General features: G+C 45.2%; 1 protein-coding gene across 3 annotated transcripts in view; it reads right to left on the reverse strand.

The window, feature by feature from the left end:
• SAE1 (SUMO1 activating enzyme subunit 1) overlaps nucleotides 1-27,320 on the reverse strand; it is a 75,514-nt gene that overhangs the window by 19,364 nt on the left and 28,830 nt on the right. For all 3 annotated transcript variants that reach the window (XM_043598579.1, XM_043598580.1, XM_043598581.1), the window contains one exon: nucleotides 19,827-19,932. In XM_043598579.1, coding sequence (XP_043454514.1) covers nucleotides 19,827-19,932 — 106 coding nt within the window. The remainder of the gene's footprint in view (nucleotides 1-19,826; nucleotides 19,933-27,320) is intronic.

Here is a 27,320-nt window from a genome sequence, read left to right on the forward strand (position 1 = left end):
AGAAGCAGAGGCAGAGGCCACAAGTAACCTTGCCCATTAATCTTCAGAGTGTAAGACTAGCTTCATCTCAGGAAGAGGGAAGATGTGGCACAAAGAGAGCAAAGGCAGCCAGCAGCTGGCCCCGCTGTTTCTCTGGGCCCCTTGCCCGGTCCTGGTGCAGGCCGCCTGGCCAAGGGCCGGCAGGCCGGCACCGTCCAGATACCTCACTGACCACATCTGAAGTCCTCTCAGGGCCTCTGGGAAGGGGGCCAGTCCGTCCAGCCACTTACTTGCAGCAAAGCAAACAGAAGCTGTATTTTTCAACTCTTTTTCAAATGTCAGCGCTCCAGTCAGCAGGCGTGGAGGGGGACGGGGAGAAGCCCATGTCCTGGGCAGAGAGCAGCCCCAGAACTGACCCTGTCCCCTAACAAGCTCTTGCTCATTAAATTCTCTCTTTGTTCTGCTTTTGACCCCTCCCAAATAGCCAGCCAGCCAGCCAGCCAACCAGCCAGCCAGCCAGCCAGCCAGCCACACACACACACACACATACACACACACACACATACACACACACACACACACACACACACACACACACACACGTTGACTCTGCATTTCTGAAGAGCACCTCCTCACCAGTTTCCAGATTATAAAACTGTTCCATCAAGATCAAATATTGTCGGGGATGGAGAGCTGCTCTGCCAAAAGATGACTCATCGAATCATATCAAAACACTGCACAAAATTAGAGTTCCAAACTTGATTAACTTCCTCTGAACCTTTTAATTAACTCAGGTTGTTAAAGTCTGGGGGAATGACATTCATTGCTACAGATGATAGGCCAGTGTCTCTGCCCAAGTTTAGGACTTGCCTGTGTAAGGGAAAAAGGCAAACTTCAAAAAGGAGAAACCAAGAACCTTTTCATATGTTAAAAGAAAAATTATGTACATGTGAATATACTGCTCTTCTGTAAAAAGAAATTGACACTCAAACTCACATTTAATCTGAATCAGAATATCAGATTCATGTTACAACAGAAATTTGGAAAGCAGTATTATTAATCACTGTATTTCTTTCTGCAAATTCCTTACTACATTTAAATGGTTGATTATATTTAGCATAATCACTAAGGCCAACGAAAAAAACCAACACTTTTATAGGGGAAAAAAGTGAAGTCAATGTTGCAAATTAGCCCCAACCCAATTGCTGTCCCCCCAAAACAGCTCAACTGAGAAGGGGGAAAAGCCACATCTACACAAAAACCTCATCTGCCTGACACCTAAAGCTTCTCTGTACCAGACGCCCTTGACCCATCTCCCCAACCTCCCACAGACCCGTTCTCAAGCTGGCTCACCCAGTGGAGACTCATTATCTCTAGGAATGGCCTGGAAATCAGCTCGAGTAAGAAAAGGAAAAGTTATCCTCCTAACCTACAGTCTATCTTCTAAGGCAAAACACTAGATCTCTTGTTTGGTCAATTGCTCTTTCAATAAATACATACCAAGGATACTAATAACTAGTATTATTGTGATCATTTCACAGCATATACAAATATCAAATCATTATGTTGTAACGTAAAATAGAATATTACAGGTCAAGTACACCTCCATAAAAATAAACAAATATGTGTCTGGGTGGCTCTGTCAGTAAGCGCCCGACTTTTGATTTTGGCTCAGGTCGTGATCTCACGAACCATGATCTCACATTTCTTGCAATCGAGCCCCGTGTGGGGCTCCAGGCTGACAGTGAAGAGCCTGCTTGGGATTTTCTCTTTCCCTTTCTCTCTGCCCCTCATGTGCTCATGTTCTCTCTCTCTCAAAATAAATAAATAAACATTAAAAACAAAAAAAGAAAAAAAACCCAAAGGTGGAAACCAGAAAAGGTGCCTTGAGAGAGCACTCTTAGATAGAATGAGGTGGTCTCACTGGGCAGAACCATCTCGTCCTGACCGGCCACCAGGCCCAAACACTGACCCTGGGCACGTTCTCACCCTTGGCACATCCACGTGCTGCTCTTCAGAGCCTGAGGAGCTTTGAAATTGGCAGACGGCAGCAGTGACAACCACAGCTCTGGGGCCAGGCTGCCTGGGTTGGATCCCGATTTTTCCACTCACTGTGACCTTGTGCAAGTGACAACACCCCAAGCTGCTCTGTAAAATGGGAATCCTAAGTGCACTTCCCTTACGGGGTTTAAGAAGTGAAGATAATACCCTGAGAGCAGCCAGGACAGCACAGGGAGCAGCGTAAGCACTGGGTAAATGACACTACTCTGGAACGGCAGCTCTTCCGCGGTCTCCGTAAACCCAGCTTGCACGTCCCCAGAGAAACCGACACACTTCACGCTGAAATCTCCCACTTAACTCTTATTACCATCGCTAATTCAGCTGTCAGCTCTGGAGACTAGAGGGACTCGGCTCTGAACAATCCTGATACTCTCCACACCCTACACTCTTTCCTCCGATGCTTGGACCTCAGTATGGCATTTTACAGGCGTCTATAAATTCACTTGTGCAAGGACTCACCTGTCTCCTCTCCTGGATTTTTGTGCTTGTGGGAAGAAACCATATCTGCTTTGTTCACTATTCTCTACTTAATGCCCAGCACAGGGCACGCCCCACAGTAGGCACTGAGAAAATATCTGCTCTGTGGGAAGCCTCAATGTTTGGCCAAGGAAGAAAAAGTCACACAGAGGAGGGCTCACAACAACTGACACAAGGTCCTCACACATCCTAACTAACCAGGCCTGCTTTTCTACTAACAGAATTTAATAGAGTTTTCAAGATAGCCAGGATGGATCTGTTCCTTACCATGTCATTTACAAACACAGTAGATCTGGAAGGTCCAGCAAGAAACAAAAAAAGATACACAGTGCATCACATGTGCCCTCAAGAGGGAAACAAGATGAAGTCTGGCTTTCAAGGCCATAGCTGAGGGTTAAAGGTGCAGAAAAGCCAGCCAACGGGCATGAAGCTCAAAGGAGGGGGACAGAGCTGGATTGGAGAAGGCAGGGACATTTCACTGGGAGTTTGGCCCTCTCAAACTCTTTCCTACCTTTGGAGACACCTGGTCATCTGCTCAGCTCAGTTCCACAATACTTATCCCCCCCCCCCCAACACACATTTTTTAAAGTTTATTTATTTTGAGAGAGGGAAAGAGCAAGTAAGCAGGGAAGGGGCAGAGAGAGGGAGGGAGGAAAGGAGAATTCCAAGTAGACTCTGCACTGTCAGGGCAGAGCCCAAGGCAGGGCTAGAACTCACAAACCACGAGATCACGACTTGAGCCGAAGTCAGACACTTAACTGACTAAGCCACCCAGGCGCCCCCACTTCCCCCTTCTTTTACCCCACTCTTTAACGCAGAAACTTATAAGTAGGTATTTGCATGCATTCATTCATTCATTTTTCATCCACAAACATTTCCTGAGCACCTGCACTCCACGCCCACACCTTGTGCTGAGCTGTGCTGGAGGCTCAGAAGGGACCCAGACAGCCCCAGGCCCTGCAATCCAGAGGGCATGCTCATAAGCCCTGAATGTCACCACGGCCACAGAGTGCTTTGATCTTGCTCTCCAGAGAGGCTCACCGCTGGAGCGGCCTCAGGCTTGCTCTGAAATGCCCCTCCAGAGCTCCAAGTCCTAGCCACCATTCACCAGAGAAACCCGGTGTAGGACCTCATCACATATCAGCTCAAAACAGAAAAGAAAGTTGCCTGTTATTTACGTCTCACTTTCTTCTGAAAAGCATCTGAAGTAGCTGCGTGGAAGTTGTTGGTGGGGGGAAGGAAAGGAGAGTGCTACTTCTCAGAAATGACCTGAAAACAAGATGACATGTTTTGCCTACCAAATTAAAGGCCAAGGTTACTCAACTTAAGCAAGAAGGCAGAGGGCACTGCTCTGTCACTCAGAGCTCTGGTGGGCGTGTACATGCTCAGTAAACCGTGAGAAAATGTGGTTCACAGGATCTTTATGAAGGGTCGTGACCCTTGGCCAGTGACTGAATTATGTATAAATGGTCACTGCTACGTTATTTATACCACTGAAAATCTGGAAATAACCTCACGTTAGGTGACAGGATGGTTACATAAAATATATGTTGAGAGGTTGGAATAGTATTCAACTATTAAAATTATGTTTAAGCAGGTTTTAGTCACATGGGTTTTACAACATTTAGGTTTAAAACAAGTCCTACAGGAGCACTGGTTGGCTTGGTCAGTGGAGTGTGTGACTCCTGACCTCGGGGTCGTGAGTTCGAGCCCCACGTTGGGTGTGGAGATTACTTAAAAATAAAATCTTAAAAAAAAATTGTTTTAATGTTTATTTGTTTTTGAGAGAGACAGAGAGACAGGGTGACAGCAGGGGAGGGGCAGACAGAGAGAGAGGGGGACACAGAACCTGAAGCAGCTGTCAGCACAGAGCCCGACACAGGACTCGAACCCACGAGCCGTGAGGTCATAACCCGAGCTGAAGTCAGACACTTAACTGACTGAGGCACCCAGGCACCCCAAAAACACAATCTTAAAAAAAAAAAAAAAAAAAGAAAAAAGAAAAGAAAAAAAAGTTCTCGGGTGCCTGGGTGGTTCAGTTGGTTAAGCATCCAACTCAGGTCATGATCTCTCAGTTCATGAGTTTGAGCCCCAAGTCAGGCTCTGTGCTGATGGTGTGGAGCCTGCTTGGGATTCTCTCTCTCTCCTTCCCTCTCTGCCCCTCACACACACACTGTCTCTCTCTCAAAATAAAATAAGTCCTATTATATCCTATATTCAACCACGTGGTTGAATATCCACCACGTGGTTTATATCCACCACGTGGAGATAAAATAGAATGAGGCAGGTACAATTGTCACCACTCTGCTCTAGAGGTGGGAAACGGAAGCTTAGAGGCTCAGAGTCACAATGGACTCAAAGGTCACCACCACACGCACTCGGAACCTCAATGTTACACTGCCTTCCTGGGAATAGAGACAAGGTAGGAAAAACGCTAGTCAGCAAGAAAAAAAGCACTTCCAATGGATTTGGCTCCCCACCCGAGCCCACCAGTTTAGAATAATGCAAACCACTCACTCAGTCAAACTCGAGTCCAGCCAAATATTCTATTTCTCCTTTAAAAAACGTCAAGTGATTCCTGAGCTAGAATCTCACCTTTGAAAGTAGAACAGTATGCAAAGACTGTAACTTATAAAAAGAGAAGGACAAAGAAATTCTCAAATGCAGAGGCAAATTATGCGGAGGGCGAGGATAGAGACCCACAGCCCCCCGCTGCAAGGCCCCTTCTCTATCAGCTTTGCCAACCTCACCCTCTACTCACAGAGGGGTTCTGACAGGGCCCTCTGCATTCACACTCACCCTGCCTGGTCACAAGCAGCAGGGAGACAGGGCCTTTTCTCTAGCCCAGCACTTGAGTGGCACATGACCTTGACTCTGGGCATCTGCTGCTCTCTGCCAACCGCTCTTACCGAGGGAAGATGGCACAGGACATTCCCGTGACCGTTGTCTGACAGTCAGAGAAAAGATGGGAGGCGCCAGACAAGAACTGCAGCTGGGCTGGGGGCCCGAGAGGAGCTCAAGCACAGGCTGATGTCGGGGGTGGGGGAGACGCTGGGGCCGCAGAGCAGACAACCAGGCAGGTCTCGCCGACAATGCTGCCCATTATTACAGTCTGCTCTTAGGGGCCTCAGGTTCCCATCTGCCAAGTGGAATAAGGAAATGTCACAGGGCTTTTGAGAAGTTCAGATTTTTAAAACAGACATAATGCCATTATTAGTAATGCTAATATAGTCGACCCTTGAACAACACAGGGGTTTAGGGGCATTTGGCTCTCCAAAAACTTCACTACGAATAGCCTACTGTTGGCTAGAAGCCTTACAAACGATATAAACAATAGTATTTCATGGTATGTGTATTATATACTGTGTTCTTACTATAAAGTAAGCAAGACAAAATAAAATATTAAGAAAATCACGGAGAAGAGAAAACCCATTTTACGCTACCGCCCTGTATTCATCGAGAAAAATTTCACGTGTAAGTGTACCCACACATTTTAAATCTGTGTTGTTCAAGGGTCCCTTGTAATTAAAATCTGACTGTGGGGGGCAATGCTTGAACACTTACTAGGTTTGGTGACCCTGGACAAATGACTTAGCCTATCTAAGACTCAACACCCTCATATGAAAGTGGATGATCATAGTAAGACATGCTCTCACGAGGGCATTATGAAGATTTAACGCGATTTTGACACAGGTGAAACACTTAATCACCAATTACGAATGCACAATATATGCCGGGCCTTCATTTAATCCTTGCGACCCAATGAGGCAGACTTAGGGTTCTACCCATTTGTCAGACTGAAGAGTGCAGCAGGTGCCTCACCAGGGTGGGTTTTCGCGCCAGACTATCTGCTGCCGGCTGGAAGGTGCCAGACCACACTTACGGGTCACCTCTGCCCTTCCCCTCACCTCTCTTCTCTCACATGGCACTGCCTTCCTTTCTGAATGACTGGTCTGTGTTCTCTACCACTGATAAGGCAGTGGCACCAAAAAACCCAAACAACAACAACAAAAAACCCACTGCTTTCCTTCTTTCACCCTTCCTACAAATTATTTTTAAACATCTGCGGTCATGACAGCAGCAAATCAACAAGCACTCAAGTGCTGGCCCCATTATCGGAACTCATTTTCCTGTGGCTGTCTCCTCCTCAGTAGTTCTTGTCATTGATGGACACCAAAACACCCACTGGGGAATGCCAGGCCCAAACAGCGATGGCTGCCTCTGACCCGGTTCGCGAAGGTTGTTAAGTTCTAAAATAAGAAGTTCCTTTTGGGGTGCCTGGGTGGCTCAGTCAGTTGAGCGTTCAACTTTGGCTCAGGTCATGATCACATGGTTCATGAGTTTGAGCCCCGCGTCAGACTCACTGCTGTCAGTGTGGAGCCTGCTTTCAGATCCTCTGTCCCCTTCGCTCTTTGCCCCTCCCCTGCTCACACACACACACTCTTTTTCTCAAAAATTAAAAAAAAAAAAAAAAAAAAAAAAAAAGAGAGAGAGAGAGAGAACTGATCACCAAATCAAGCTGAGGTCTAGAGACCAAGACAATTACATATCATTACATATCATAAAAGCAGACAGATAAGTAAGGAGTGTGGTGGGGGCAGGGAGAACTAAAGAAGGAGGGATCAAAGAAATAAAAGTTTTCTGAAGTCTACAATAGTTGACAAATCATCAAGACACCTTGCAACAGAATCCATACAGAGATGAAGAATGAGGTAGAAGATACTAGAAAGTTTTAGAGGCACCCAGCTAGCTCAGTTGGTGAAGCATGTGCCCCACATTGGGCATAGAGGTTACTGAAAAATAAACTTAAAAAAAAGAAAGAAAAGAAAAAGCTCTAGAAGAATACACAATGAATGGCGGTTTCCTCTGAGGTATCTGAATATTCTACTAATATGTTTCACCTTTACAATTTAAAAAAGGAGAAAAGAGAACTATTTCAAAGGCTCAAGGATACATGATCATCAGGAGTATAAAGTTATCAAACTTTCCTCCATTTCTACAGAGGCCACTAAGTGAAGGAACTGACGTCAAGGCCAGGAAATACCTAGCAGGGCTGGGACCTGAACTTCTTCCTTCAGATCAACGCTGGAGACTTCAATGCTTCAGTGACTGAGAAGATTCTACTGGTGGAGAAAGGAAATGCGAACTCCAAACTTGACTGGCTAGATTCACAAACCAAGATTAGCCACCTTAGAAAAGATCCTAAACTCCCTGAGGGAGGTCCTTAACCTTGCCAGCTCCTAGCAGACACAGGAGCTGCTTGCTCCGTGGACATGGGGAGTCCAAGGAGAGTGCAAACACTTCTCAATCCTTTACGTGCTTAGGGCACAGTCTTGCAGCCAAGTGTGGGGCTTCCAGCTAATTCTGGTCTGGTGGCATAGTGGGGGAAAGGACAAAGACTAGGCAAATTGGCACCATCTAGGTGGCTTTACATGAACCCAAAGAAATTAATGAAGCCACAGATTAAGAATTAGCAAAATTCTTCAAACTTGGGACAGGTGACCTCAGCAATCAATTCACATTTACCAAGGCTCTGCACCTGGCCTGTGCAGGACAGTCAAGAGACAAGGGAGCCCACAAGACAGACGTCAAGTCAGCTACGTTGTCAGGAGGGTGGTATGGGATTACCAAGGAAGGAAACGCAACTCAGATAAGGGGAGTTAGGTTCCTGGAGGTAACGCTGGAGCTGAGCGATGAGAGTAAGAGGGAAGGGCTGAAGCAGGATGTTGCAGGCAGAAGGAATGGAAATGTGTGTAGAAATGAAGGGATGACGACACGGGGTGACAGCAAGTAGTTCAATAAGAATGTAGGGCTCGGGGCACGTGGGTGACTCAGTCGGTTGAGTGTCCGACTCTTGATTTTGGTTCCGGTCATGATCTCTCGGTTTGTGAGTTCAAGCTTCGCATCAGGCTCTGCGCTGACAGTGCAGAACCTGCTTGGGATTCTCTCTCTCCCTCTCTCTCTGCCCTTCCCCCACTCACACTGTCTCTCAAATAAATAACTTTAAAAAAGAAAAAGAGGCCAGCAGGTCCTAGGTCTAGGATGCCAATCCAGGGAGTTTAAATTTTTTTTTTTTTTTCCAACGTTTATTTATTTTTGGGACAGAGAGAGACAGAGCATGAACAGGGGAGGGGCAGAGAGAGAGAGAGACACAGAATCAGAAACAGGCTCCAGGCTCTGAGCCATCAGCCCAGAGCCTGACGCGGGGCTCGAACTCATGGACCGTGAGATCGTGACCTGGCTGAAGTCGGACGCTTAACCGACTGCGCCACCCAGGCGCCCCAAATCCAGGGAGTTTAAATTGCATCCTGATGGGAAAAAAGATGCATGGAAGGATTTCACTTTTTAGACAGATCAGTCTGGTGACTGGAAATGGATTAGGAGGAGGAACTCTGAAGGCAGAGGCTGGTAATAGGACTATGCCACGGATGAAGGCTGCTGGCGAGAGACAATCCTATGGGAAAACTCAAGATCATCTGAATAGGAGGGAGGCATCTGGCTGGACTCTGGCATCAGACAGAGTGCTTGTCTGGGGCTTTAGGTGAAAGGAGCCACCAATCAAGCATTTGAACTTGACAAAAGCTCTGCAGAAGAGAATACAGCAAATAGGTTGGAATAAAACTAACAGCTCAATTTGGAGCACTGGTTTCCAACAGATTCACTCTGTGTATACACAGACGGCATGTTGGGACACCTCATCTTTAATCCACCCACAACCAACAATGAGGGTCGGTAGGGGGAAATGACTTGCAGAGGCCACCATCTAGATCTCTGCCTTTAGCCCCGCCTAGTACTTGCCCTCAGGCTACCATTTGTATTTTTTAATAAGGTCCTGCCCAGCTCCAGACAGAACTTAAAGGCTTGCTTGGAGTGTGAACTGTTTCCATGTAAATACACCCCCTGAAGTCTGCCTACCACTCCTGCTTGACAGAGGAGAAATTCTTTTTTGCAGAGCAAAGGCCCATAAATGGAGGCCATCCCAGCCTCGCACAGCATCTCCTGCCTGATTCATCAAGGCTTTGCTGTTCTCACTGGTGATATGCGGTATTTCTCTCCCAGCAAGGGTCTCTCGGCACCCCTGAAAATCTAGGGAATCTATATGGCTCTTTTCTAGAGGAACTGTACACAGAAAATAACAGATTCAGATCTCGGCACCATTTGAAGAGATGATGAGGATGTACTTACTTAAATTAAACACGCCATTCTATGGACACAGCACAGATCAAAAAGCCCGTTGCAAGGAGTACTCATCAGCTATAAAATATTAACATAATTCCAGGTGCTGAGAATTAGTTCTTTCGGAGATTGTTCTTGCTTTTCATTATTTTTAGCTTTTGAAATACTTTTTTGACATACAGAAAAACTAGACAGAATTCCTGTATAACTTCACTAGATTCCCCAAATGTTAACATTCTTCCATGTTTATCAGTATTTCTTTATATCTATACATACTTCTTTTTTCCTGAATGATCTGGCATTTGTCCCTAAATACTTCAGAGCGTATTTCCTAAAAACAAGAACATTCTCTTACATCACCACAAAACAATTAGGCAAACTAGGAAATTAACCTTGATAGGATATTATCTGATCTACAGATCTTTTTCAAATTTTACCAACTGTCTCACTAATGTCCTTGAGAGCAAAAGGAAAAGAAAACTCTCCCGCTTTCCGATCTAATCCAGAATCCTACATTCCATTTAGTTAACCAGTCTCTCTCTTCCCCTTTAATCTGGAACGAGAATTCTTCGGTCCTTAGTGACACTTGGAAGAGTACAAGCCATTTACTTTGTACAATATTCTTCTATCAGAGTTTGTCTGAGGTTTCCTCATAATCAGACTCACATTACCCACTTTGGACAGGAAGTTCAGACTGCTGGTGTGTCCTTCTCAGTGCATCCTCTCAGGAGGCATGAGCTCTATTTGTCCCATTTCTGGAGCACCAGCTTTGATCTCTTGGTTGAGATACAATCTGCCAGGGCTCTCTAAAGTCTCTCTCTGCAATTAGTTAAAAACTAACTTGGGGGGTGGCAGCACTTGGGTGGCAACTCAGTCAGTTAAGCATCTGACTCTTGATTTCAGCTCAGGTCATGATCTCAGGGTTTATGAGATGGAGCTCGGCACTGGGCTTTGTGCTGACAGCGCAGGGCCTGCTTGAGATTCTCTCTGCCCCTACACCACTTGTGCACTCTCTCTCAAAATAAATAAACAAACATTAAAAAATAAAATAAAATAAAAACTACCTTGGGAAGAGATACCGTTTCTGTTTCACAGCAAACCTTCCCATTAGTTTTAGCATCCATCAAGGATTCTTGACGGAAACAATTTTTACTACTATGGTTATGGTCATATACAGATTTTGCTTTATTCTTCTATGGTGGGGGTGTGGGGGGTGGGGGGAGAACTTTCCCCTCCCCCCATCTATTTACTTATTCACTTAAGTATCAATAAGATTCATGGGCTCTTTTTTATTCTGTGGGTTATAATGTTTCTTTGACCCATATTCTTTTATTTTTATTTTTTAAATTAATTTATTTAAGGATTATAATCTGTTGTTTACTTGATCCTCCAACTTTCCCAGATTTCACCAGGAGGAGCCCCTTCAAGTTGACTCCTGTGTCCTTGACATGACCTGTCATTCTTTGAGCGCTTCCTTACTTTCTGGCATAGAATGTTCCCAGCTCACCTGTAATTTTCCAACCCAAGCCCCAGAAACAGCCATTTCTCTGAGGTTAGATCTTGGGAGATTAACAATCAGGGTCTGGGCACGAGGCGTATTCACGGCTTGCTACCAGAGTGTCTTTGCTTCTCAGCCCTCTCAACAAACAGAACTAGGAAATACATACATATCATGTGAAGACACATACATACACATGTCTATCTGTGTATCTACACAGAAAAACCAGAGTTTACCTGGTGACTCCAATTCCCATCTGATCCCACAGGGCTCTTCCTAGACTCTCCCACCTTCCATACTTCTAGGAACTCCCTTTTCTGGCAATAAAAAAACCTGATTCTCATCATTCACAATGTATTTACCAATTTGCTCCATTCTAGAACAAACTAACTAGTTTCAGAATTGCTAACCCATATACCACTGTGAAAAACAAACCAACTAACTTGAGTCCAATATTTGTTTATAGTTATTTTTTCTTTAGTCTGAGAGTATATATTCAAAAACTACCTGGGTTAGTTCCTTTTTTCCTGCCTCAGTGTAGTAATGGCCCCATTCAAAATAAATACTTAATATGTTGTGAAGTAAGAACACAACGAGTGACTCAAAGCTGTGACACAGGACACGGGATGGCCTTCTCTGTGGCAGTTTCCCTCTAACTGGCTGAGCCTTCAGAAACTGGGGGGCTGCACAAACATGCAGAGATGCCAGCCTCACCTAGTTACTTCCATCCCCTAAATCTGAGCTAGACCCTGGGTATCTGTATTTTTCAAATGTTCCCTAAGGGATTCTGACATCCTACCAGTTGGGGAATGACTTGCTATTAAGAATAAAAGCCTGGGGGCGCCTGACTGGCTCAGTTGAAAGAGCGTGTGGCTCTTGATCTTGGGGTTGTGAGTTCAAGCCCCACATTGGGTGTAAAGATCACTTAAAAATCCAATCTTAACAAAAAGAGAGAGAGAGAGAATTAAAGGCTGAAAAGCAGGGCCCTGATGACCTTCCCTCCAGCCAGCTCCCGGCGAGCTCCAGCCTCACTACACCATGGTCTTGGTGCCAGCGACCTGGTGCAGAGACTGCTCGTCCACCTGCTATATCCTTGCCTCTCTTCAGCCCCTAGCAAACCCCTTCTTTTTAAATTTTTTTTCTAATGCTTATTTATTTTTGAGAGAGAAAGATACAGAGTGTGAGTGGGGGTGGGCAGAGAGAAAGGGAGACAAAGAATCGGAAGCAGGCTCCAGGCTCTGAGCTGTCAGCACCGAGCCGGACGCGGAGCTCGAACTCAGGAACAGTGAGATCATGACCTGAACCAAAGTCGGACATTCAACCAACCTGAGTCATCCAGGTGCCCCGCCCCCCTCGTCTTTAAAAGCCAGCTCAGATGTCTCATCCTCTGTGAAGACTTTCCAGCTCCCCAAAGACGGCCAGACCCCCAGTTCCCTGAGCTCCATGGCAGTTTATTACGGAGTAATTCACACAGGCTGGAGAACAGAATAGCACAACACGACCGCCATCTCCACGGCTCTGGTACAGCTCTCCTCAAGAGGAGGAGAACTGTTTATGTTTCTCTTTTCCACTGGCAAGGATCTGATGAGGATTCCCAGGCACAGGATCTGGCACATAGCAGGTGCTCAAACAATGTTTGGTTAAGATGATTTTCAGCTTTAATTCTATGGCTCAAAAATGGCCTAAGTACTTTTCCACGACTCATCAGAACAGAGACTAAGAAAGTTCAGATTGCCAAGGATTCTCTGCTAAGTAATTCTCATCTTGTGATGAAGGCCATTTCTTCCTGCTCTGGGCTAAACCTGCATGGTATTGGTTCATGCTGGTACGTGAATGCTGTTTCCATACTAGACCTGATATTTTTAGCACTCCTGTTATGATAAACTCACAGTAACCTCAAAAAGAACAAATCAAAGTCAACTTTTTGCCACAGGAAACCAGCTCACGCTTAATGTTTTGCAACATGCCATGGGAGAATAATAAAAAGATGAGACCTTTTGCTCACAGATGGTGAGGCCAACTCTCAAGATAGTGGAAAAATGCAGCAGGAAGCATGCAGTCTGGCCACTGTCTTATGAAGTAAACTGGAAAAACACTCGACACCCAAACGAGGCAAACACACACACATACACACACACTCCAGGGCAGCTGCTTCATCAGAGGCTGTTGTGAATGGGGTGGTAAGAAACTCCTCCGTGTGAGGGGCAGGCCAGGGCGACGTGGGAATCAAGAGTCTGATGGGTGCCTAGAGGAGCAGACTGGCAAGATGGTCCTCCAGGGACATCAGCGGGCAGGCCCTTCTCCCTCTAGAGGGGAGCAAATGACCAGAAGAGCCCGAGTCAGTCACTAGGGCAAAAAAATATTTCTTTATGGAACACCTACTATATGCTCCACAGGGCAATGGGGACACAAAGTCAGGTTCCCTGTGAGGTCTTCTCAGGTGTACACCATAGCCAAGCGAGCACTCCATCCTCATAAGAACTCCTAAGGTTTCATGAGATGTGTAAGACACCATCCTAGAAAGGCTCTCGGGAACAAATTCCAAGGCCTAGGAAAAACTGAAAACAACCTACATGGCCTTTTAAGATGAAACGTCACAAACAATGGTACACCCAAAGGAACACTACACATCATGCAGCCAACAAGACATGTGAGGTCACTCTATATATGCTCCAAGATCTCTCCAGATCGTGTAAGGCCATCTGGTGAAAAAAAGCAAGCTGCCCGACAGCGTTGAAAAGTTTGGTTACATACACACATGCGTGATTGTAATTGTGAATCATTTTGCAAGAAGACAGGCAACAAATTCTTAGTAGTTTCCCTGACAAATTGGAAGAGGTGTGGAAATAGGGAGGGCTTAATGAAGAAAACTTACTTTTTTACATCATTGGGAATTCTCTGAAAATTGCTTACTGTGATATTATTCCCAACAAAAATAAAACTCAAGTGTTTTTTAGGGAAGGAAGAAAACTATCGGGGTCAGAATTCAGAGCACCTCTGTGCCTAATATGTATTTGAACCAGGGTTTTTTGTACTGTAGTGGCCATCCTATTTCCCTAAAAGGCAGAGCTCCTGATCTGAAAGGTAACGAAATCACTTAGAGGTGCATATAACAGATGTGAAGAGCAGAGTCCATGGGTCAAAGAAACCTCATGGTCTCAATCCTGGTTCTGTCTATAAAACCAAGCATATGCCTGAGCAAATCACAGCCATGCTCAACCTTGGTCTCTTTCAACAAAGCGGGACAACAACCACACTTCAAAGGATGTCATGATAATGGAAGACAATATGTCGGATGCTCAGCATGGTGCCAGGCAAGGCAGCAAGTAGTGAAATGCACAATAACCACTCTCACATGCCACATGAAAACCACAGTAGTGTCTAGAAAGTTGACTGTTCACCTGGATATTCCCCAAGGCCATCCCACACCCTGAAGTCAAATGTTAACACTGTTTGACTTTATAAAACAAAAGCAAGGCCATTTTAGAATTACATCAATTTCAGGTATACAAACCTTGACTTAAAAAAAACAAACAGCTGGGGTGCCTGGGTGGCTGGGTCAGTTAAGCGTCCGACTTCAGCTCAAGTCATGATCTCATGGTGAGTTCAAGCCCCACATCAGGCTCTGTGCTGACAGCTCAGAGCCTGGAGCCTGCTTTGGATTCTGTGTCTCTCTCTGCTCGTGCTCTGTCTTTCTCTCTTTCTCTCTCAAAAATAAGTAAACATTAAAAACAAAATTAAAAAAAAAATACAAAAATCTTCTCTGGGAATGCAAGCTGGTGCAGCCACTCTGGGAAAACAGTATGGAGACTTGTCAAAAAACTAAAAATAGAACTATCCTATGACCCACCAATTGCACTACTACGTATGCGGTTTCAAAGGGGCACATGCACCCCAATGTTTATAGCAGCGCTATCAACAATAGCCAAAGTATGGAAAGAGCCCAAACGTCCATCGATGGATGAACGGATAAAGAAGATGTGGTATACATATATATAGTGGAGTGTTACTCGGCAATCAAAGAGAATGAAATCTTGCCATTTGCAACTATGTGGATGGAACTGGAGGGTATCATGCTAAGCGAATAGACAAGACAAAGACAAATATATGATTTCACTCCTATGAGGACTTTAAGATGCAAAACAGATGAACATAGGGGAAGGGAGGCAAAAATAATATAAAAAACAGGGAGGGAGACAGAACATAAAAGACTCTTAAATATAGAGAACAAACTGAGGGTTACTGGAGGGATTGTGGGAGGGGGGATGGGCTAAATGGGGAAGGGGCACTAAGGAATCTACCCCTGAAATCAGTGTTGCACTAGATGCTAACTAATTTGGATGTAAATTTTAAAAAATAAAAAGTAAAACAAGTTAAAATTAAAAAAAAAATCTCAGTCCTCCTCAATATCTGATCAGAAAATATTCTGAAAAAGAGTCAAAAGAGAATATTAAATAGTATAGAAGTTGTGCCCCTGACACTCACCTCTCCCATTTACCATCTCATTACCTTTCTTAGAGCTGAGGAAAGGCAGGGTTATTTATCCCTTAGCTCCCTTAAGCCCAAGTCAGTAACCTAGATTGGAAGCTCACGTACCAAAGGTTAAGCCAGCTGAGCTAGACGCGGAGCTGTGATCTGAGCTCAGCTCTGGTAGTCCCCAAAGTCCGTGCTTTTTCCATGACATGAGACCATCAGCCTCTATTCGGGCTGTGCTTTTATTGCTATGGTTAGCAATCAAAACAGACTGGGCAAAAATAATGATTCTAGTTAAAAGTGAACTTCAGGACTACCTAGAGGATATTCTGCTTGAATTAATGAAATGATTTCTAGAACTCTTAAAAGAAGCACACTTAGAATAAGTAAATATTCTGGTATAAATCATAGGTCAATAAAGTTGTTAATTAAGGGGCTCCTGATTGACTCAGTCTGTTAAGCGGCTGACTTCAGCTCAGGTCATGATCTCGCGGTCCATGAGTCCAGCCCCACATCGGGCTCTGTGCTGACAGCTCAGAGCCTGGAGACTGCTTTGGATTCTGTGTCTCCCTCTCTCTCTGCTCCTCCCCCGCGCTCTCTCTCTCTCTCTCTCTCTCTCTCTCTCTCTCTCTCAAAACTAAACAAAGAAAATTTTTTAAAAAGTAAACAAATGTGACACTATTCCAAAATAAAAAATAAAAAAGTTATTAATCGAAAGTATAAAAATAATAAACAGAAATACAAGCCACAAGAAGTTCGTATTTTATTGGACACACCGATTATTTAGACTGAGAAAAGATTTTAGCGACAGGCTCGCCAACTTAGTCTTATCATCTTATAAGTGAGGGGACAAAGTCCTAGAGAGGCAAGTTATTTGCCCAAGGTTACAAAGACAGTTGATGGCAAGTGTATTTGGCAGAAGGAAACTTCCCACGTAGGAGCTGGTGCGCTCTGCTGCGTGAATCCAGTGAGGTCAAATTACAGGACACTTTCATAGCTACATGAACGGCTGGGCAGAAAAACTGAAAGAAGGGGCACCTGGGTGGCTCAGTCAGTTAAAACGTCTGACTTCAGCTCAGGTCATAGTCTCATGGTTTGTGAGTTCAAGCCCCGCACCGGGTTCTCTGCTGTCAACACAGAGCTCGCTTCGGATCCTGTCCCTCCCTCTCTGCCCCTTCCCTGCTCACGCTCTCTCTCTAAAATAAACACTTTTTAAAAATCCAAAGATTTCTTTGGCTGTAAGATGAAGACGATACACTCATAGAGTCAGGTTCATACCCACAGGCGGAGGGTTCTAAGCTACTGGCGTAACCAGGTCACAAGGGCCATTTCCCTCTACTTCCAGGACTTTAGTCCAGTAGGCAGCGGAGGGCGTTAATCAAGTATGCATTCTCGGAGAAGCTCCCAGAAGCCAAATTGGCCCTCGAGCTCACTGCACCTGGAGCACTCCCTGTAGCTCCAGTTGCAGCCCTTCTGCAAAGATACAGCAGAGCCCGGAGACCAAGTGAACACATCAGCAGGGATGCGTGTAGGACACCACACACGAAAGGTCAGAACCTGTCATCTGCTGCAGAGAGAAAAGCCCAGGCAAGGTTGTGACGGATCTCCAAAACCAGCCAGGAAGGGCACAGGGTGTGGGCTGAAGGCACCAGCCCCCGAAGAGTCAGGAGACGTGGGTGTGAAACCCACACTACAGCACTCATTTGTTCTACAGTGACGGAGACTCCCTTCCCCTCTCGTGTCACTCACTGCAAGGGTTCTGAGGCTTAGGGAAACTGGTCTGACAATCTGGACTCGCTGGCCAACGATGAGGGTCCTTCACAGCCACGTCTGCCACAGGTGAGGCGGGGAGAGGGAAGAGTGGCAAGCCCACACCTGTCATTCCTGGCCTAGAGGCAATGTGGGCCTGCCTCCTTCTAGAATTCTATGACCGTTACAGAACCGTACATGGGAAAAAGATTAAGATAGTACACTGTATGGTATGTTTCTTACTACAGTAAAAAAGTTTCTATGACTGTTAACTAATGGACATCGTTCAAATCCAAAGCCCTGAACCTTGAAACCGAAAACGTAACTAGTACCGCTTAGAAGAGAGAAGTAAACAAACACAGGGGATGTATTACCCAACAAAGTGTCATAGGCAGAAAATTAAAATCCAGTGGGAATAGCGGCTCAAGTATGGAATTAAGGGAAACTGAGTCAATCCCAAAACTTCTCCACAGCTGCAAAGTACTCATGCCAAAAACAAAAAGCCCAAAACAAAACCAAAGCCCCCAACTTCACAGACAACGCAGGTCTCTAGGACTTCCTCACTTTGCGTGGAGCCTTTTGCCCGTATACAAGCCTCACAAAAATCCCATGAGGCAAGTGCTATTAACACCCCCAAGGTCAGAGGTGAACTTGAGTGAGCTTCAGGGAATTTAACTCTGTGGCTATCAGCCACCAAAAACAATGACAAAACCAGGACTGAGAAACCAGATCTGTTCTGAACAACCGTGCACCACTGCCTGCCGTAGAGGTCACAGCACTAAAACGACAGCTTCTTCCTCTCGACGCTCTATTCCCCCCGCCCCTTGTAACTTCTGACGGTGAAGGCCAGCAGCGCCCGGATTAAATACAGACTTTCCCCCCCACACTGTTTCCAGGTTACTAGTTCTGCCTTCCCGCCTCAGTGACGGCCTCCCAAGGGCAGGGATGACTGCAGGTCTGGGCCTTCATCGGTCCGTGCCTTTTACAACAGCTGTACGCGGGGACCGGCAGCTGCTTCACACGAGTGTGGCGAGGGTCCCATAAGCTCCTATCTAGAAGCACTCCGAATGGAGCCGGGCTGCTGCTCTCACGGGTCTCACACGGTACTAGGTGTCAGGGTCCTACCTCCCTTGTCACCGCCAATCGGCATCCTCTTAGATAAAACACTGAGCCTTTCTAGGTCTCTGTTTCCTCACCTCAAGAGACCAAGCTGGGGAGAACTCCCACCCTGTCCACCTCACAAGGGTGCTGTGATGAGGAGATGGGAGGAGAAAATACTCTAGAAGCTGCAAAGGGCTAGATCACGTTCTCACCATGGCGCTACTGACACTAGCGGCTGGATAACCTTGTTCGTCGGGGGCTGTCCTGCACCATGGATATTTAGCAACATGCCTGCCCTCTCCCCACCCCACCTGCCCCCAGCCCGAGCGACCAAAATCGCCTGGACACTGCTAATGCCCCCTGGCGGGCAAAACTGCCCTCAGCTGAGTATCACCCGATTTTGGTAAGCTCAAATACCAGACGACCGCTTTTATGAGCTGCAGCCAGAACCGCTCAGGCTATACCCCAAGGCTCTGCAAACTAATGGCCACTGTTTACTGAGGGCTCTCGAAGTGCCAGGCACTGAGTGATCAGCTTCTCCCGATGGCACAGGCCCCAAGCTCATGCTGAACCCTGGACTGGAGAGGGCACTCCCTCGCTTGCTGCTCTGTCCCAGTCCAGGGAAGGAGGTGTTTTCTGAGTCCTAGCAGACTCACGTGCGTAAGACTCATTCCCACCTAACCCACTGGATGATTTCTACACAAATGGATACTAAGTGCTCTGAACTAGTTCTTCCCAACCCCGATCTGGCGAACATCACTGATAATATGGGAAAAGCTTTCTTCCTAGCTAATGAAGACATAAACCTTAGCCTCCTCCAATCTTCAGTTTATTAAGAAGTTTTATACAGTTTTACGTATTTCCATTTCAATCTATATACACAGCGCCTGGTTTTGTGTAGCTATCACAAACAGCCACATCTGTCCTGATATGGGGTAGGAGGTGTTCCCGGAGTCTGCGCAGACAACTAGAAGGAAGGAGGTGGGGATGTGGCTCCTTACCCAGCCCTGGAGAAAGGAAGGCTGAAGACTGTCCAAATGCACCCAAAATTACATTTCTGCAAACTTTACAAATACAAACGACAGGTCGACCTCAGTCTCCCTGAGAATGGGTCAGGGTTACGCAGAGCTCAGTGAGGGGCCTCATCTCCATCCACCTGGATGTTCTCGGGGGGGGGGGGGGGGCACTGAGAACCAGCTTGTGAGGAGCTCGACTTGGGGCAAACACCAAGAAATCCCTTGGACTGTACAGCCAAACCCGCAGCAATCCGAGCACATGGCGCTCATCTGGAAGCTCTGCTCTAAGCCCTCACCTTGAAGGAGAAAGTAATCCGAAGCTGTGCGCTTCAGAGCGGCCTTCGCTTTCTCACTGCTCCAGTCCACCTCCAGCGCTTCCTTCACGGAGCAGAAGACCACTTTCTGTTGAAAAAAGGCAGAACTGGTTAGGAAGAAAAAATGTCGGCTTTAAATTACAAGGCAGTAGCTCTTCATCTTCTAGGAGAAATGTGATTATTCAAGGTTTACTGTTTGTTAAAGGAAGCTGAGGACCACTCAAATCCAATAAACATTTATTAAGCACTTACCGTGTGGCTCCTCTGGGCACTGGGGACACAGCAATGAGTGACACATACTCCCTGCACTGAAAGAGGTCAGAGCGAAGCTAAAAGACCCAGTTCCACTCTGGCTCTCCTGAATTCTGTGTTCACACCTCAGACATACCTGCATGAGTAAGCAAGTGTGTGTGCCTAAAAATATTCAAGAAAACATTCTAACAGTCAAAAGAAAAATTAAATAGGTCTCAGTAGAAAAATGATTTGATGATAACGATACCAATAAATACAAGCAAAATACAAAGCAGAAAAACAAGGGTTATGGAACGAAAGCGCCAGGCTGTGGGAATGGAAAGGCATTTGCAAAAGCCCTGTGGTAGAAGGAAGCGTGGCTGAAACCTATTATGCTAAATGAAATGATCTTGAAAACTGCCATCACGGGGCGCCTGGGTGGCTTGGTCGGTTAAGCGTCTGACTTCAGCTCAGGTCATGATCTCACAGTCTGTGAGTTCGAGCCCTGCGTCAGGCTCTGAGCTGTCAGCACAGAGCCTGGAGCCTGTTTCCGATTCTGTGTCTCCCTCTCTCTCTGCCCCTCCCCTGTTCATGTTCTGTCTCTCTCTGTCTCAAAAATAAATAAACGTTAAAAAAAATAAAAAAAATATTAAAAAAAAAAACTGCCATCACAGAGTTATATTTTAAAATACATATAAACAATTAAATATGAGTAAGAAAGTGGTTTTCCTTTTACTTTCCTAAATCATTCAGTCCAAAAGCCAAGGGCTGGGACTAAGGAAGGGTAGGGAACAGAGTGTGAGTGGAGGGGCTGAGTGGCCTGATAGGGATAGAGCAGAGCAACGTAGGAGGGGCGGCACTGGGAGACTGACTCCCCCCAAGGACTTATGCAACAAGTGAATATACGAGAAACCCAGGGTTCTCACTGTCAGAGAAGACAGTCCTAATTGTGGAAAGGGAAAAAACGAGAGTGAAGCCTGTGGTGGGCTACTGGTGTGAACTCATTTTCAATATGTATATAGACAAGAAAGTAAACGGAGATGCAAGCGTGTCTGTGTACACACACAAATATAGTAAAACTTTGGATTGCAAATAAGCTGTTCTGCGAATGTTCCACAAGACAAGCAAACATTTCTAATAAATTTTAACTTGATAAACGAGTGATGTCTTGCAACACGAGTAGTCTGTGCCACTGAAAGTCACATCATCACAGCTGAGCCAATGGTTCTTCGAATTTGCTTTGATATACAAGTGCTTTGGATTACAACCATGTTTCTGGAATTAATCATGCTCACAAACCAAAGTTTGACAGAGCTACGTCCATGGACAAGGTATCAAGGTGACGATGCCCTGACAGCAGTGAGAACACGTAACAGCCAGATGGTTTCTAACCCCCACCAGAGAAATAGTTCTCTTTGGAAACATGGCTGATTTTGAAGCTGGGGCAGAGCCCATGTACTACTGTGCCTAGAATAAGGAAGCGCGCAAAGAATGACGGGGAGGTATCGAGAGGAAACAGGAGCCAACATAAATAAACTTAAATAAACTAGAATTCATTAGTCATAAATCTAAAATTAACTATTACTGTGACCCCCACACCCCTGCGAACATGGCACTATGAGCGGCACGGAGCATATGGCCTTCCGCTTTCGCACCCTCGGTGCCCTCCACACACCCTGCCTGCTGTGACCCTGGGGGCTGAGGGTGGGCATGGGCTCTGCTCCACTCTTCCTGCGTAAACTCAGACAAACACAAATGGTATTTGAAAACAAGAGAAAACGGTATTTGAACAGTGGGAATCAGCAATTTTGCACAGAACTGTAGTCTGCCTGAAGTTGGGACAAAATCGAACACATAAGATGAGTTTGGTGCTTTGGAAAATGTGAAAGCTGCTAGTGATGTCTACTCCCCTCTATCAGAAGTAACTGAAATTAATGAAGCTCTTGCAGAAAACCCAGGACTTGTCAACAAACCTTCTTATGAGGATGGTTGGCTGATCAAGATAACATTCAAGAATCCTTCAGAACTGGATGTATTAGCGAGTGAAGAAGCATATGAGAAATACATAAAATCTGAGGAATAAAAATGGAACCCCTAAATTGACTAGCACGAAACAAAAATAAAATAAAAGCAATTAACAAAGTTTGATGAAGAATACGGTACTTACGTATTTTCAAAATACCTCTCAGAAAATTACATATTATTGCACAGGGCAGAGAGGAATTGTTTTCAAAGGAGAAATCGACCTTGAATAATCCTACTCTGAAATCAAAGTTAACACTGCCAGTAAAGGAGCATGTGGAAGCCAGCACCAGACCACAGGATGGGATGAGAGGCACCCACACTCTGGTGTGTCTGCCCAAGGTGTGCAGCTAGAATCTAATCATGAGAGAACATCAGACAAAGCCAAACTAAGGCACATTTTAAATTTTTACAAAATAACTGCCTTGCAATCTTCAAAAGCATCATGAAAATCCAGATAAATGCATGATCCTGAACTGGATCCTTCTGTCATTAAGGACATTATTGGAACAACTGGTAACAGCTGAAATGGGTCTGTGGTAGATGGCAGTGATGTATTCATTTGAATTTTCTGATTTTGAAGTTTGGTTTGATTTCTCTACGGAGAATGCCTTGTTTGAGAAAATACAAACTGAAGTATTTCAGAGTGATGGATGGACCCCTTCCTTATTCTCAAATCGTTCAGAAAAAAATGGTTCTCAGTACTAACTACTATTATAAAGTTTGAGATGGTATGTGCATATACAAGTATTTTCAAACTTCCAGAGATATAGGTCTCTTTTTCTCCTTCCTTTTCTCACTACATATACACACCACACCCCAGATATTTAAAACAGAAAAGAGACACAGCATAATTTAGAAGGCTAAGTGAACCAAGATCTAACTGCTCCCAGGCAGTTGCACGGTCTACTAAGGATCAAAATGGAATTGACAGATGAAAGTTCAAATAGCTAGTGAAGATGAAACAGTCAGGTTTTTAAAAATGTTTTTTTAATGTTTATTTTTGAGAGAGAGAGCTAGAGAGAGCATGTACAAGGTGGGGGGGCGGGGGGAGGATCCAAGGCATCTGTGCTGACAGCAGAGAGCCTGATGCACGGCTCTAACTCATGAATCGCGAGATCATGACCTGATCCAAAGTCAGAGACGAAGTCAAAGGCTCACTGACTGAGCCACCCAGGCACCCCTGAAACAGTCCATTTTTAAGGTGGCTTTCTGCTTCCCCCATAAATACTCCTTTGGGATTTAAACCCACCGTAAAAGTTAGTATACAAATATTTGTCCTGACCTCAAACCTTTTGGTCAGTGGGTCTGTTTGACCTCAAAAGTCAAGTCAAATAATCAGCTGACTGACATTTATTGCCTGATACAGACTGCCAGATCCTTCCTAAGTCTTACAAAACAATAAAGCCAGCCGCAGTCTGGGAACACCATCACAATGATGACATAAACTCTCACTAGGTTTCATAAACTACCTAGATTTTAATTCGGAATTTTTGTAGTTTACTTGGCTAAGAATTCACTAATTTGTTAGGTCACACTATGACAAACGAGGAAAAAAAAAAACTGAGTCTTAGTCCCAGGCAGGCCCACCTCTAAACTTTCAGGGCCCAGGTTTTGTAAAAGTACAAATGGAGGGGCGCCCGGGTGGCTCAGTCGGTTGAGCATCCGACTTCGGCTCAGGTCATGATCTCACAGTTCGTGGGTTCGAGCCCCGCATCAGGCTCTGTGCTGACTGCTTGCTCAGGGCCTGGAGCCTGCTTCAGATTCTGTGTCTCCTTCTTTCTCTGCCCCTCCCCCGCTCACGCTTTGTCTCACTCTGTTTCTCAAAAACAAATGTAAAGGGGCACCTGGGTGGCTCAATCGGTTAAGCGTCCGACTTCGGCTCAGGTCATGATCTCGCAGTCCGTGAGTTCAAGCCCCGCGTCGGGCTCTGCTGACCGCTCAGAGCCTGGAGGCTGTTTCAGATTCTGTGTCTCCCTCTCTCTCTCTGACCCTCCCCCCCCGTTCATGCTCTGTCTCTCTCTATCTCAAAAATAAATAAACGTTAAAAAAAAATTTTTTTTAATAAAAATAAAGTCTCTGAGCTTTAATTTCTATAAAAAAAAATAAATGTAAAAAAATTTTTTAAAAAGTACAAATGGAAACCCGTATCACAACTACATATTTAGGTATACGTCACACTAACAATTAAAAAAATAAAGTATACTGTATTCTCCTGCCTTGACAGATATACGTTCTTCATTACCACCTGGAAGACAGGGTTCAAATGTGGAATCCTCACACTCCTGGGACGTTCTATGTCAGAATGAGATGCACTAGAAAGCTGGTCCTCACCCCCTCCTCCCCCTTTCTTCCCACCTCTGGCTCTGTCCCACAAGGCAAGAGGCTGTGCAACTTGGGTGTGGCCACCCAGGCCACTCTTCTTGACTAAAACACCTGCCCTTCAGGCCTAGGTATGTGGACATTGTTGCAAAGTTTGCACTCCAAAGGCAGATCAGGGAAGAAGCTCACCAAAGCCTGGGAAGTAAGCCTGGGACTGTTTGGCAGGAGATTCCAGGGGTCCCAAGTATCCACAAGGGAGTCCAGGACAGAGGGGTGGGGGGATGGACTCCAGATGGACATATCTCCTTAATCCCATGGAATTCTCACTCTGTGAGGGGAACGGCTGGTAGGAGGCCAGGGTGGGACCTTCTAGAGTACTAGGGCCAGGGACAGAGGCCCTCTTTCCTCCCCAAGTCTAAGGGCAGAACTACTCACAATGTTGCTAGTAACTTGTGAACTCAGACAAATGAATTTACCTCTCAGGCCTGTCTGTGGCAGACAACTTTTAGGGGGGTGTCCTGGTATTTGGGGAGGCGGGCCCTACTAGCCTCATCTGATATGTGTACCAGCCCTCCAGCCACAAGTGACAGGGCCAAAGGTAGGTACACAGCCCAAGTCACACCAACCAGATTCTTTATTCTGGGAATCAAGAATCTGAAAGTTAAAAACAGAGGCATGTGAAGGGCAGGCAGGACTCTTTATAGAAAAGCTAAATTCCTACAGCCTCCAAGTCTCCCCATCTGGCCTGGTCTTTCCCCTTCTCAGGTCACAGTAGTTCTAATGCCTCTTGTGCTACTCCAGGCTGCCTCTAACATAATGTCCCATTTTTTGGTTCAAACTGTTCAAAGTCTACTACCACTGGGGCGCCTGGCTGGCTCAGTCGGCAGAGTGTGCAACTCTTGATCTCAGGGTTGTAAGTACAAGCCCCACGTTGCAGGTAGAGATTACTTAAAAATAAAATCTTAAAACACACACACACACACACACACACACACACACACACACACACACAGAGTCTACCACTGTCATTTGTAACAATTAAAAATAAAAAAAAAAAAGGAGTGCATGGCTGGCTCAGCTAGTACAGCATACGACTCCTGATCTAGAGGTCATGAGTTCGAGCCCCATGTTGGGTATAGAGATTACTTTAGAAAACCAAACCAAACCAAACGTAACCATGTCACCTAATCTATACTACAACAAATGCAAACGGTGGTACCCATCTTATGCACCTGACACTGGATTTACAATGTGAAAAACATGCTTAATGGCACCTACAGAGAAAGAACAGTCTTTCAGATGAAGCACCCAGCAGTGCCTGCCAGGTAGCGGCCAAACTACTTGAATGAACACACTGTAACAGGTAACTTTCACATCTCACTCACCCCTCTCACTTCTCCATGCCCTCAGCTCATGGATCTCTCTGGGTAGAATGCCTGACTCACTTCCCTCCACTATCCATTTCTTTTCCGGACAATTCTGAGTCTTAAAGATCTCAATCTGATAGTCTAGTTAAGGCTAAGCCCTCTTATTCCTCTCCTCAGATGGGTATCAGCTTCCTGAGGCAGGGACCAGTGAAAGGCACAGCCCTGCATAGAATAGACTGTCAATAAAAATCTGCGAGCTGATAGGATCCAACCTGCTTTTCATTTGCCAAAAAGCCCAACAGTAAATATAAAAGATGAACTCTCCCACACGGTTGGACAGACATCAAATTGTAGGGCTGTGCTGAGCCACTCCAAACAGCAGGCAAGTACAAATACATCAACGCAACAGGAGCAGGTTTAACACTCCGAGGCAAGATGAAATCAGCAAACCAATACAGCCTCTTAAAACCACACTCTCCAAAGCAGACTATCCACTCCTGTGCTTACAGAAAATACGTTGAGCAAAAAAACAAAAAAAGCAAAGACAATACACATGTAAATCATGTGTATATAAGATCACTATGTATTTCTCATATGTGTTTATGTGTGTTAATTAGAAATCCAATTGTATCACATACTGGAGTAGAAGGAATACTGAAAGGAATGTGTAATTATTGGGGAGCAAGGTTCATGTTTTCTCAACTTGTTCTGTATCTTCCAATTTTGGGACTGTAAACGTATCTTACTTTAAGAAGCAGCCTGAACATCTATAATAAGGGATACAGCTCTGGCTGTAAAGCTAAATGTAAATCTTTGAAACGACTTTGAAAACTACAGATTTCTAGGCTGGATTTCCACACCTACTCGTGGGAGTCTATAGTTTTCAAAAACATTCTAACAAATGACAACCGCCATCCAAGACAAAGCTGTCACACTCAGCAGAGTGGCAAAAGAGCCTGAAGTTACCAAATGTTACCATTACATACTGCTGATTCTGGAATGTGAATTGATAAAACTACTTGCAAGTAATTTAGCAGGTCTGGTAAAGTTGAAGCTGCACATACCCTAATTTCCCTCCTAAGTATATGCCCCAGAAAAATCACACATTTACCCGAGGAGATTATCTTCTCTCTCTCTCTCTCTCTCCCCTCCTTCCCCTGCCCTCAACTGCGGCACCATTTGTAACAGAAAAAAATTATATACCCACATGCCCATCAATAGAAAAATGGATAAATAAATAGTAATATATTCACACAACAAACGCTCTACAGCAAAAAAATAAACAACACAACAAAATAAGAAAAAATGTCCTGCGTTGCTGTCCAAGATTACTCACTATCATGATGAAAATGTTCTGTATCTGTGCTTTGTGATACAGATGCCAGAGCCACATGTGTTTGGTGAGCATTTGAAATGTGGCTAGGGAGACTGAACTAAATTTTTTAATTTTATTTTAGTCCATTTTAATTTAAATAGCCATACGTAGCTAGTGGCTACCATAATGGAAAGCAAAGTCCTAGAACTGCGTGCAAAC

Source organism: Prionailurus bengalensis, chromosome E2, assembly GCF_016509475.1.
Source record: "Prionailurus bengalensis isolate Pbe53 chromosome E2, Fcat_Pben_1.1_paternal_pri, whole genome shotgun sequence".
Classification (NCBI taxonomy): domain Eukaryota; kingdom Metazoa; phylum Chordata; class Mammalia; order Carnivora; family Felidae; genus Prionailurus; species Prionailurus bengalensis.